This window comes from Sphaerodactylus townsendi, linkage group LG15 (genome assembly GCF_021028975.2).
Source record: "Sphaerodactylus townsendi isolate TG3544 linkage group LG15, MPM_Stown_v2.3, whole genome shotgun sequence".
Lineage (NCBI taxonomy): Eukaryota > Metazoa > Chordata > Lepidosauria > Squamata > Sphaerodactylidae > Sphaerodactylus > Sphaerodactylus townsendi.
This window is the reverse complement of record NC_059439.1, coordinates 19,898,654-19,912,013: the sequence shown is the minus strand read 5'-3', so window position 1 is coordinate 19,912,013 and position 13,360 is coordinate 19,898,654. Positions and strand designations below refer to the sequence as shown.

The 13,360-nt window shown below is 47.9% G+C and overlaps 1 protein-coding gene across 4 annotated transcripts; it reads right to left on the bottom strand.

Annotated features, from left to right (window-relative positions):
- Positions 1-5,240: 5,240 nt before the first annotated feature.
- Positions 5,241-12,171, bottom strand: THAP7 (THAP domain containing 7). 4 transcript variants are annotated; one of them, XM_048516393.1, is made up of 5 exons: positions 12,101-12,171; positions 10,584-10,663; positions 10,110-10,262; positions 7,538-7,654; positions 5,241-6,015 (listed from the first exon to the last, which is right to left on the bottom strand). In XM_048516393.1, exons 2-5 carry the CDS (start codon positions 10,661-10,663, stop codon positions 5,460-5,462), a joined length of 906 nt encoding a protein of 301 aa, XP_048372350.1. In that variant the 5' UTR covers positions 12,101-12,171; the 3' UTR covers positions 5,241-5,459. The 4 variants fall into 4 exon arrangements, with proteins under 4 accessions (XP_048372350.1, XP_048372353.1, XP_048372351.1 ...); XM_048516396.1 differs by having other exon boundaries at positions 10,170-10,262; XM_048516394.1 differs by lacking the exon at positions 12,101-12,171 and adding an exon at positions 11,789-12,070.
- Positions 12,172-13,360: the final 1,189 nt, after the last annotated feature.

The window sequence follows — 13,360 nt, the reverse complement described above, 5'->3', positions numbered from 1 at the left end:
GATTCTCGTTTTAAATCCACCCACTTGGCATGGATTTAAAGGGAGAATCTGAGGTCCTCAGTTTAGAAGAAGAAGAAGAGTTTGGATTTATATCCTCCCTTTCTCTCCTGTAGGGGCGGGTGGGGGTGTGGCCCCACCCCCGAACCCCCCCCCCCTAAAAAATCTATACCTATGTCCCTGAAATCAACCCGGTGGAGGATTTGTTGCGACAATGACAAGCGCAGCCGACGAGTCACGGGACGGACAACCGACAGCGATGGAACAAAGTTCTTAACACATGCAAATTTTTTCACGCACAGTAGTCACGTGAAAAGCCTGAACCGTAAACGCATTTATTTAAATCCCTTTGATTTCAGTGGTACTTACTTACAAGCAAGTAGGTTTAGGGTTGTGGTCTGGAAATACCGAAGAAATTGTTATTACTGTCCACCACGTTCAGGAAGGTGGATGGGTTTATTCCTACAAGGAGACTCTTTTGTTTTGTCTTGAATGCTTTGTTTACTGACGTGCACAATAGCTGGCGAATTAACCGACATTTGTTGCAAAAAAAAAGCTGTTTGCAGAAGTGCTTAATAAAGATTTAGGATCATAAAAAAAGAAAAGAAACACATTTCATTTCCTTTATTAGGCATGGATAAAACAACAATCAGACTAACAATAACAACAAATAGAAAGGTTATTGGTTGATCAACAGGAGTGCTCAGTTGTCGATAAAGCTGTCGCCAAAAACTTTGCTACGTCTGTAGTTCTTTTAGTACTGCAGTCATTCAAGAGCAGACGTAGCTTGTCTTGGTCAGAAGTGGCAAGACACGAATTAATATGAGGTTCAACGTAGAGACTCCGGAGTTCTGTGTGGCGAGAACAATATGAGCAATTGGGTGCTGTGTGGTTTCCAGGCTGTATGGCCGTGTTCTAGCAGCATTCTCTCCTGACGTTTCGCCTGCATCTGTGGCTGGCATCTTCAGAGGATCTTCAGAGGATCCATCAGATCCTCTGAAGATGCCAGCCACAGATGCAGGCGAAACGTCAGGAGAGAATGCTGCTAGAACACGGCCATACAGCCCGGAAACCACACAGCACCCAAGTGATTCCGGCCGTGAAAGCCTTCGACAATATGAGCAATTGTTTCCACTTGGTTGGGCAAACACTGACAAGTTCTAGCTTGTAATGGGACCTGAAGGAATCTTCCACCAAGAACTGGAGAGGAGAGACCATTTAGACCAGCTTGCATAAAGAAACGTCTCAGTAATGGGGAGGAGAGATTTTTGAAGTAGGCTGGAAGGGATCCATCAGGTGGAAGAAGTCCATAGCTCAGATACGTGGGCATTAGGAATTTCTCTCCCAGGCTGGCCCTAGACAAATCTGAAAGTGACTCTGACTGTTCTGTTGTGGAGCTTCTGTTAAACAGCACAGATGTCATGCTCTTGGAAAAAGTAGCAAAATTTCTTTTACAAGTGACAGAACTTTCTAAGTAATGTATACTGCTATATAGTCTTCCTGTCTGCGCTCTGAATGTACTCTTGATTTGTATTTCAAAAATGTCTGGCAATGCTCTAGAACCTATTTTTAAATGCCAAATAAAGGTTGTTGTTGTTAAAAAAAAGTCCATAGCTCAACGATGAGCAAGGCCGGTTAGTTTCAGATAGCAGTTTTTGTCTAGAAAAGAAAGACATGAGCATTATCCTACACAACTGCTGTGATGGAAAATTCCAGGCTTCTCTTCACTTGCATCTGAATGGAACATTCTCCCACCTGGAGGCTTTTCGTTCCCTCCCTTGAGACTTTGATCCCCTCCAGCTTCGAATTTTGGAAGTTGTTTTCTCTGCTGTGCTGTCAAAAGATTCCAAATAGCCTGTAGATGCAGCATAAAGCTTCTTAGGAGCTCCTGCCATCCGCTTGAGAAAGCCCTCTGGGCGCCCCGCTCAAGACCTGAGCCCTGGCCCCTTGACTTCTCCCTGCCGGATCCTGGCACATCTTCTCCCAAAGCACTCATGCCATCAGCATCAGACTCTCTGGTTACCATCTCGACCTGCATGCAGCCTTCTCTTCCCAAAAATTCTATATGACTGTGAAAAGCATCTTTGCCTTTTGATCTCCTGGAGGAAGGACAGGAAACTATGCAGAGGTGCTAGGATGAAACTTCAAAGGCCTAAGTTACCTCGTGGCCTGAACAGAGTTTTCCTGAGAAGGGGGAAACAAAGGTTTTAAGAATTCCATCTTGAGACCTGGTCAGAGAAGCATCTCTGGGCCATGGGTTCCCGGAATGGGGACAAAGAACGAAAAGGGATATGACCACCTAAGCAATCCCTTAACTGCATCTAAGTTTTATTTCTTTGTTTTCTGTTTTTCAATAAAAATCATTGAGACCTCAGCTGGTTGGAGTTATTGGAGAAAAGAACCCAGGTTTTAATGAAACAAGCATTGGCTCTCCCAGGCTTGCTTTCATGATATGTGATGGAAAATAGTTAGCTGAACTATGTATTAGCTAGAAACATGTGATATTATGCAACCAGTATTAATAGGAAGCTGAAGTATGTGAACATGGAGTTTACAGACTTCATCCCAAAAGGGGGCGTGTCATGGAAGATGCTATCGCTACAGTAAAGGGAAGTCACATATGACTGTGAAAAGCATCTTTGCCTTTTGATCTCCTGGAGGGGGGACAGGAAACTATGCAGAGGTGCTAGCATGAAACTTCAAAGGTTTTGGAAACCTCATGGCGAGCGGGAAAAGTTTTCTTGGAGAGTGAGGGAACAAAGCCTAGGTGACTCTATCATGGGCTAAGCTAAGAGAAGCACCTCTTGGCTAGAGGTCCCAAGAGATCCACAAGAAGCATACAGCTGGTCAATTTCTCTAAAAGCATTTATGTTTATTTCTTTGTTTTGAACTTTTACAATAAATCTTTGAGAAATCAGCTGTCTGGAGTTATTAGGAGGGAAAAGGACCCAGGACCGAGGTGAGATAAGAGTGGCTCTCCCAAGCTTAATCTCAGCCTCAGTCGTCATAACTGCCTTTCAGCGACGGCGGTTAACTCCTTGTTTGCTGAAGCTTTGCTCTGATCGCAAGCAGCAAAGTCCTGGATTTCGTCACGTGTCACAGGTTTGCCATCGCCGGGCTGGTCCGAAATACCATCAATGACACCGCCTTTTCCCATTTCCTATCCTATGTTGCCCTCTCGTGGCTATTTCTTAGGCTCTTATGTTGGCTTTTCAGTACCATTATTTGCCATTAAGGCTGCTAGTCAACTGGGGCGTGCAGGGTTTCTGTTCCTTTAAGAGCTGCCCAGCAAGCAGAAGTATAGCCGATTTCCCATTGTTTCTCCTCTGTGCTGGGAAAAGCATCCCTGCTAAATTATCTGGACATCTAAAAGGCACAGGAGTGCGGCCACTCCTCCCCGACACACATGCCAGCTGGCAACCTGAATTTCCATCATGGATAGGCTAGTAACTGCTTGAGGGGGTGAACAATGTCCTGTCTCTTGAATAGAGGATTTACGGATGTTATCTATCTGGTGACGCCATGAAAAGGTTCAGCTGAAGATTCCCACACGTTAAGCCTCTGTTAAAAGGGCATTTTTCCACAGGCTTGTTGGCAGCTGTAACAATGATTAGATACATCAAAGATGGTGAAATGGAACCTCCATGATCAGAGAAAGTGTACCTTAAAGTGCCAGTTTCAAAGGTGCTGGTGCAAGAATGGGAAAGTTTCGGCATCTGTGCCCTGCTTGTTAACTGCTATTTGTTTGGTCACTGATGCTGGGAGCAGCAGTGGCGTAGGAGGTTAAGAGCTCGTGTATCTAATCTGGAGGAACCGGGTTTGATTCCCAGCTCTGCCGCCTGAGCTGTGGAGGCTTATCTGGGGAATTCAGATTAGCCTGTGCACTCCCACACACGCCAGCTGGGTGACCTTGGGCTAGTCACAGCTTCTCGGAGCTCTCTCAGCCCCACCTACCTCACAGGGTGTTTGTTGTGGGGGGGGGGGAAGGGCAAGGAGATTGTAAGCCCCTTTGAGTCTCCTGCAGGAGAGAAAGGGGGGATATAAATCCAAACTCTTCTTCTTCTTAGGCGAACCGTGGTCTGACCCGTCAGGGTTCTTATTTATTATGCTGAAGTCCATGTTTATGTATCATAAGCTTATAGGAGGTGTGCAAATCTTGCATCTTTTACTCCAATGTTTTTATTTATTATTTACATTCCACTTATCTGCACAACGGAGACCCAAAGCAGCTCACGTTATTATTCACTGCTCCTCCATTTTTATCTCCGAACCCTGTGTCTGAGAAACAGTGACCACAAAACCACCTGGGGAGCTTCCATGGCAAAGTGGGCATTCAGTGTGTAGTGGCGAAGAGCAGGTGGACACTAACCTGGAGATGCGAGTGAAACGTTGGGAGCAAAAACTAGCAGACCATCATTCGGCCTGATGCAAAAGAAAGGCCAATCCCTAACCCACTAGTGTAGTGGCTAAGAGCCGGTGGATTCTAATCTGGAGAACCAGGTTTGATTCCTCACCCCTCCACCTGAGTGGCGGAGGCTTATCTGGTGAACCAGGTGTGTTTCTGCACTCCTACCTTCCTGCTGGGTGACCTTGGGCTAGTTAAGGTGTCTGCTGTGGGAAGAGGAAGGGAGAGGAGCTTGTAAGCCACCTTGAGTCTCCTTACAGGAGAAAAAAATGGGGTATAAATCCAAACTCTTCTTCTTCTATATCCAGGTCCTTAAAGATAAGGTTGAGCAGGCTGAGGAAGGGGCAGGAACCACACGAAGGAATAAACAGGCTGAAGATTCTGGAAGGAGCAGGAACCACACGTTCAGGGGAAAGGACCTGCTCGCTATTCCTCTCTCCTCCTTGCTTGCTTTAGCAACGCGCTTTCCCACAGAACCAGGAGGGAAAAGGTAAATTAGCTGCTCAAAAGAAAAAGGGAACAGCCAGAGCAAGGCGGCCACCTGCTCCTTGGTCTTTGTACACCTGTGGTTTTTATTCCCTTTGATGGAAGACCCTTTTCATGATTTTCTATGCTCTGCACTGGCCCAGCGGGATCGCAAATCATGTCATTCTATTAGGCTGTGACATCCTCAAAACAAGCCATTGGATGCCTATCTGTTCACAGGCTCCTTAATGTGTAAAATGATTTCCCTCATCGAGTACCTCCAAAGAATTTGTGAATTTTTGAAACTGAAACAGAATGATGCTCAAAAGAGGTAAAGCCAAACTGGTTTTCCTCCTGAGCTGAGAGCAACTAGTTATACAAAACAATGTTTATTTACAGACACCGAGTAAACAGAAGTGGGGAAGGGGAAGAGGAGGGCAAGTGCCAGGTAGCGGGACAGTTAGGAGTGCCTCAAGAGTCGCTCAATACACCGTTCGGCTAAGGGAGGCTGTCGTGTAGCCCCCCCCCCCCCGAGGCAGCTTGTGGGGGGGGAGAGAGGAGGACTAGCCACCCCCCACCCCCCCATCCAGAGTCACTCCAGGTCGTTGAGTAGCTGCAGTTCAAAGACCTGCAGGTGTTCCTTCAGCCGCCGGTGGGCGTCGGCACTGTGCGGTCGCCGTTCCCGCTGCAGCTCACAGATACGCAGGCGGAGTCGCTGCTCCCGGCGCCGGCAGGCCTGCAGCTGCCGCTGGGCTTTGCCCAAAGCGTCAAGGGCCGCCTCCGCTCGCCGCTTCCACAGCAAGGCGCTGCCTACCTGGTAGCTGTGCTCGTTCTGGATGTAGGCCCCAGCTGGGGGAGGGAGACGTAGCATATAGAGGGAGAGGGAAACGGGGTGGGAGGGATCCCCCACAAGTTCGGGGAGCGCTGGAGAGGGAGAGGCGTCCTCCTGGCCTGTGGCAACTGGAGACTGGTCTGGGGGAATGTCTGAGAGCGGGGCCAGGCTTTCTGGCTCCGGTCCGGGGAGGAGGGGCTGGCTTCGGGGTTCCCCGCTGGTGGGGGCTGCCACGGGGCTCGGGAGCTCTTGTGCAGGGAAGCACGAGATGTCCATGGACAATGGGGTTGATGTCTCCTCTAGGCAAGGGCTGCAGCTGTGAGGAAGGGAACAGAACCACGGTCAGTCAGGAAGGTTCCCAGAGGGTACACAGCACAACAACAACAGTATACCACACAAGGGAAAATTGTGTAAGCACACACCAAGTTTCACCAGCTCACGCTGCTTTTACAGTACCAAGAACTTATAAAGCGGCATAAAGTTGGAATATAATCGAAGCACGTTAATACATTTACATTGATTGAAGCACGTTTGGGGAAGAACAATTTGAAGGAAACCAGCAGAAATATTGGTGGGATATTCAGAAGAAACTATCACTCTGTGAAATGGGACTACAGTGCCCCCCCCCCCCCCCCCCCCCCCCCCAGTCAAGTGTTCTGGTTCAGCACTTCCCTTCGGCTGTCGCTTGAATCAAGATGTTGTTTTGATATCTTATGATGTATTCTGATGGAATGTTTATTGGTCTGTACTACAATTTGTACTAAGGGCGATTTGTTATGATAGAACTCCTGAATAAATGTGACGTTTGGTTGCTACCACTGGTACTGCTCCCCACAGAAAAGCAGGAATGAGGGCAGACCATGCACAGAACCAAGAAAAGCTATGCAGAAGAAGAACAGTTTGGTTTTATACTCCACCCTTCCCTCCTGTAAGGAGACTCAGAGGCATCTTGTGAGGTTGGTGGGACTGGGAGAGTTCTGAGAGAACTGTGACAGGCCCAAGGCCACCCAGAAGGCTTTGTGCGCACGAGTGGGGAAACAAATCCAGTTCACCAGATAAGAGTCCGCCACTCATGTGCAGGAGTGGGGAATCAAACTTGGTTCTCCAAGTTAAGAGACCACCTGCTCTTCACCACTACATCACGTTGGCCAAACAGCTTTTCCCAGGGGAGCAGTCTGCCATTATAGAGCAGTGAAAACTGAACTAGATGTAAACACAGGAAGCTTTCTGGATGGTCTTGGGCAAATATAGATTCTCACCCCTTTGCAAAGCTGTCATGAGAAGAAGAAGAGTTTGGATTTATATTCCACCTTTCTCTCCTGCAAGGAGACTCCAGGTGGCTTACAAGCTCCTTTCCCTTCCTCTCCCCACAAGAGACACCTTGTGAGGTAGATGGGACTGAGAGCTCCAAAGAACTGTGACTGGCCCAAGGGCACCCAGCAGGAATGCAGGAGTGTGGAAACACATCCGGTTCACCAGATAAGCCTCTGCCACTCAGGTGGAGGAGTGGGGAATCAAACCTGTTTCTCCAGATTAGAATCCACTGGATGAAATGCAATGATATACTGCAACTTTTCTTACCCCCACAAAATGGGCCTGGGGTCTAATTTAGCCCCAATTGCTTTCCCTCCTGCATTATAATCCCGTTTCTGTACATGTACCATGCCAGCGGCTTCCCTCCCTCCTTCTCTTTCTTCCCTGCCCCTCGGCCCAGATGCCACTATGTTCACCTTTGATGGTTCCCGTCACCAGGCCTCTCTCCCAAGCCTACCGACACATGTGGCTGAGAAACTATAAAATGAAGAAACAGGGCAATGGACGGCAAAGTGACTACTCACCTCTGCTTCTGCTGATGCCTTGCATGTCTGGAACTGCCTAGCTTTAATTTCCGCCGCGGCTTGGCATGAAGCTCGAATATAGTGGGGACGGCACCTTCCTTGAGTCGATGGTAACCGCTAGGAAGGAAGCATCAACATTCAGAGGCCGCTGCTCAGTGACGTAGGTATAGATTTTTTACGAGGGGATTCAAAGGCGAGGCCACGCCCCCACCTGCCTCTGGGGGCGTGGCCACGCCTCCCCAAGCCCCACCCCCAGCCTAAGTGGTTATAAAAGCAGCTCTCCAAAGCAAGGGATGGCAGACTCCCGTGACCCGCCCACCCTGCCTCCCCCACCGACTGGGCTTCCAGCTGGCAGCCGGCAGTCCCTTCTCTCTCCCCTCCAGGCAGAGGGATAGCTAGGGAAAATGGAGCTCAGTGCAAAATGTGAGGTTTGTGCACCGCCCCCCCGCCCCCCATGGGCAACTGCTGTGATGCTGGAATCCACCCCCAAACAGCATCACTTTCAATGGTGTTTAAATTAGGGAGCCCAGATTCTCCTTTTAAATCCACCTTAAAGGGAGAATCTGAGGTCCCCAGATAAAACAATATTGAAAGTGATGCTGTTTTGGGGTGGATTATCCCCCACCATGAAACAACATCCCTTTCAATGTTTAAAGTGGGGACCTCAGATTCTCCCTTTAAATCCATGCCGAAGGGGGTGGATTTAAAAAGAGAATCTGGGAAAATTTGGGGGGTGCCTGCTGTCAGGGGTACAATTGTTAAGCTAGCAGCACCAAACTTTCAGGGTATCTTTGGGAGACTCTCCTGATGATACCACCCAGGTTTGGTGAAGTTTGGTTCAGGGGATCCAAAATTATGGACTCTCAAAGTTGTAGCCCCCATCTCCTATTAGCTTCCATTGGAAACAATGGGGGATGGGGCACCCCTTTTGGACCCCCTGAACCAAACTTCACCAAACTTGGCTGGTATCATCAGGAGTGTCACCTGATGATAGCCTGAAATTTTGGAGCCGCTAGCCTAAAAACTGCGCCCCCTGCAGGCCAAAAACGAAAAAACACTTTTAAAATACAAAACCCCACAAATGGGGGGCGGAGCTTCGGACATGCAATGGGGGGGTTCTGAACCTGAGAACCCCCCCTTACCTACGTCCTTGCCACTGCTAGTTAGCACTTTCAGAAATGTGAACCAAAGCATAGGAGAGCAAGGTTTTGTGCAAGCTTCGGGCCCCTGAGAGTAGCTGGAGGCGCACCTGTAACTAACCCAGCTGCCTTCTGCCTGAACACAAGAGAGACTCATGGGCTTTCTCGGCCGTATGCCCCAGGCTCTAAACTCTGATCTTAGGAATCCCCTCTTACCCTTCCCTCTTGGCTCTCCAGAAATCTATTAAAACGGTTCTGTTCCAGCAAGTGTTTGATGACAATCAAAGCTGATCTTTTGCTTCCCCCGCAACCCCCCTTCCTCCTGAGCTTTTAATGACCAATTGCTATTATTGCTGGTCAGAGGCTGTATCTTTTCAGTACTTACATCCTACTTTTCCAAAAAAAGCATTCAAAGCGCCTAACAATGATAAAAACGCTGAACAAATTACCAATCACAAACAGCAGCTGTTATGCTGCTGTCACTTGCTCCTTGCGGGAGGAGGAGGAATGACCCCTTTTGTATTATTTGTGAATGCTAAGTGGGTTCTAGATCAAATCAAGTCTGAACTGATCCTAGAAGCTAAACTGACTAAACTAAGGCTATCGTACTTCGGTCGCATTATGAGAAATTACAATAATGTTTTTTAAAAGTTGAAGATGGCAGGAAATGAGGAAGACCCAACATGAGATGGACTGACTCCATAAAGGTAGCCACGGATCTCAGATTGCAAAACTTGAATAAAGATGTTAATGTGAGGTTTGGGGGGGTCATAGTTTCTCTGCGAGTCAAAAGCGACCGTACAGCACTGAACATGCACACATATTTCAATAAAACAATGGGACAGAAATTTCCTAAATAAATACTCTTTGCCCACATCTCTAGACATCTGTGTTCTGGATCCCAAGTAATAGTTGTGAAACTGCAGCCTGCATTGCTTCAAGGAGTCCCATTCTCTCCCCACAAAAGACCATGGAAACAACCCAAGTCCAGAGAAAACACGCAAACACATCTTTCAGTGCATCCTAAGACTTGGTAGCAACCTGGTCTGTCTGCATGGCACCGCATCTGATAGTACTACTGGGACCACAGCATGTCACGAACCCTCTTGGCCTCCAAGTTAGAGTTATAATCTACTTTTTCAGCATTTATGATGACGTCCTCCAACAAAGATACAGTATTTAGCAAGTGGAAATGTATCAGCTTTAAGTAAACCAAGCAGAATGAAGGTTCTTCCATGTTCCTTAAGTTTTTGCTTTGTTATCCTGCCCTCGTATATCTTTTTTATGATCTCAACAAGAGTTCTTTAAAAAGGGAAAGTCTGCATTTGGGTCTGATTTTCCAGTTCACCATTACTGATTTCCCAGTTCACCAGCATTTATTGTTACCAGGCACTGCATGGCACCGCATCTGCTGTCAGACACCAATTACCTACCTGGTGCCCACCAGTTCAAAGCAAGTCTTCTCAAAGTGCTTGGAGCAAAAGTAAACATACTTGGAGGCGGGGTCCCAGAGACCTTGGCCGGTCATGTCCTTCCGCCGACAGTTCTCCAGCCATGTGGCCCGCCGGGGGTTGTCCTTTGGCAGTCTGAGGGAACATGCACAACGGGAATCACAATTAGTCTAGCACGGGGACAATGCAACAGGCAAGACAATGGATCCTTTAGCCTCAGGAACATTTGCCTAGAAATTCATCCCACAAGCTTTCCTGTACTTTCAAGCAAACTAGGACACATTCAATCTGTTCAGGCCAATATCAGTCCCTCACAGTACCCAACACTCTGCCCTGCTCTGACTGAAGTTAGGATAGAGACGTGGCTCATTTGAGATGTGGAACTCTCTCCAGACTAGCCCCATCCAACCAATTCTACTAATCAGGATTCTGAATGGGAAAGAGCAGGATACTCACCGGTGGAAGGAAATGCCACGGTTGCGGGTCTCAGGAGTGTCACGGGTGCAGCAGCCAGTGGCAGAGCAGTGACGGGGCATCTGCAAGGAAAAGTCGGGCATTTGTAACATGCCAGCATGGTGTAGTGATTAAGAGTGTTTGGAGTCTAATGTGGAGAACAGGGTTGAACACCCCCACCCCACATTTCCCCACATGAAGTCTGCAGGGTGAATTTGGGCCAGTCATAGTTCTCTCTGAACTCTCTCAATCCATGCACAAGAAGGCAATGACAAAGAACTTGTTACCTTGAAAACCCTTCATGCACACTGTCCCAATGATTCAGGTTAAATTACCAAAGCAAAGTTAGATATGCGAAAGTGTCAAGGGCTGTGGGCTCTCTGGGTTAAGTCAGCTGCCAAATATTGCACTAAATCCCGTCACTGGCATATGCACACTTCCCGTTTGCATGCTGTATGTAACTATGGGATAAACTGCTATACAAGGCTGCCAAGCCCCAAGACTACCAGCAACATATTTCAATTGCATATTTACCTTATCCTTCCTTTTTGGTCTTTTCTCTCACCCAAAAAGATTTTGTGAGTAGCCTAGAGATGACCACTGGCTCAAAGTCACCCAGTGAGTTTTAGGGAAGAGATCTGAACCCAGATCTTATCCCTAACCCCACAACACACCCTTATTAACTCTCTCATCTTGCCACCCCTCTTGTTTCTGAGATTCCACTAGGCAACCCCCAAGTAATTTCAAGTCCTTGTGAGGAATCAAGATCGGCAGGCTGGGTAATTCTGTACCCAGCAGTACACACTAAGAGCTTTCCACACTTCCTGAGCACATACATAGCCTTGCTCAAGCCATTCAACACCTCCTTTCTTAAGTGCCAACAGTGTGGCCATTACTGTGACCCTATTGGTTCAACCACAGACTTGATTGTACAGGGGGATCTGGGAGAGGGAACAAGGCGGATCGTTCTCTGTGGAAGGCAAAGATCCCCTCCCCCTCCAGCTCCTCACTGCCATCCACAAGCATGGCAAGAAGAGAGCGAAACAGGGATGTAAAATACTCCAGCTTGACCAATCTGGAATAAAAAGGGAGGGACAAGAGAATGCATAATATTCAAAAGGCTCAGGAGCCAAAGAGGAAGAAGCAGACTTCCTCCTGCAAAAGACCCAGCTTCATTCATTTCCTTCATTCTCCCCAAATCAGCTCACGTTGCTCTCCTCGCCTCCACTAAGGAATGGCTATTATGCATGGTTTTAATGGCAGGCTGTTCACCACTCTTGAGCCCGTTCCTGGGGAGAACAACATGATGCTGGAAGGACCCAGACCGGTCGGGAAGCAGCTTTCCGAGGCTTGGACCTGAGTTCAAAATATCCCAGGGAACGGGAAGGGGCGGGGCTACAATAGGGGCGGGGCTACAATAGGGGCCCCGCCCCCCGGAGGGAAGGCAAGAAAGCGGCTCCGCGGCCAGGGAGTCTCCGCGCCAGGCGGGGAGCGGTTGAGGAGGACCGGCCGCTGCTCACCTCCCCACTCCCATCGCTGCCGACGCGGCTTCCGAGACTGCCTGGGAAAAAGGAAATTCCTGGCCGCTCTCGCGGGGGGAGCGGGGTCACGCGAGATTTTCCGCTCTCGCGAGACCAGCGGCCGGCCCAATCCCCGTCTTTCCCCACCAATTTTGACTATTACTATTTATTGTTGTGACTGATGGTTTATTTAGACAAGGACAAATCACTAAGCGGTGAGATGATTTTTTTAAAAAAAGACGGTACCATGACGCACGTTCCCAACCGCCTGTTTGAAACCGAACGGACCGCTCTGTTCACAGAGAGATTGACCATAGAGACGAGAACGCCAAGAGCGGCGCCACTCCCTGTTCCTAGCCCCGAATCGTGGGAGAGGCTTGCCTTTGAGACCGGAAGTTGAGGCTGTTTGCCCTGCGATTGTTTCCCCCACATCTCTGTCCCCTTTATAGGGCTTGGTTCTAGCTTGTCAGGTTATCTTGGTTTAGATTCTGTGCTTTGAAGTTAGTGCATGGGTCACATTGTCACATTGTGCTTGTTGTGCAAATTGCTTTTGTTTTGGTTTGTGTGTGTGGATTCTCTGTTTTGACATTGCCTTTTACAGTCTCAGTTTTGCGCTGTTTGGATTCTCTGATTTTACATTGGTTAGGCTTGCAACAGCATCCCTATCCACACAGCATGCTAATCCACTTAGCAATATTTCAGGGAAAGTTGTAGCAAAGAAAGTTTGGGGTGGAATAGAGCAACGCAGGGGGCAGTAGCAGACGGATGAAACAAAGATGACATAGTGTAGATGCTAAAAACAAAACCCAACCCACACCTTAGATTGCATGTAGGTCAGAAAATTGAATCTAATTCAGCTCCCACAAGTGTGGATTTTATATGCTAAACTATTATAGTTTCTTCACATCTGCAAGCACCAGCCATTTCTGTGTGTAACAAAACTTGCCCTCCTGGATTCAGCAGAAAAAAGAAGAGAGAGAAATTATGCTGCTACAATTGAGCTCCATATCCCAAAGTCAAGATTTTGTACCAGCAGAGTAAGCAACACAACCAATAACTGGCAAACATTTATAGTTATTACAGAGAGATTGCTACAATATGGGAGAAGTGGGAATACTTTCCATTGTCGTATTTCTGTTTTCGGTATCAATGAAAACTATACCCTTGGAATTCTCTAGCATGAGTCTATTTGCAGACAACACTGTGACACTCCTTGGTGGGAGGAAAGGAAGATTTTTCCTTCACATTTTATTGGAGGAG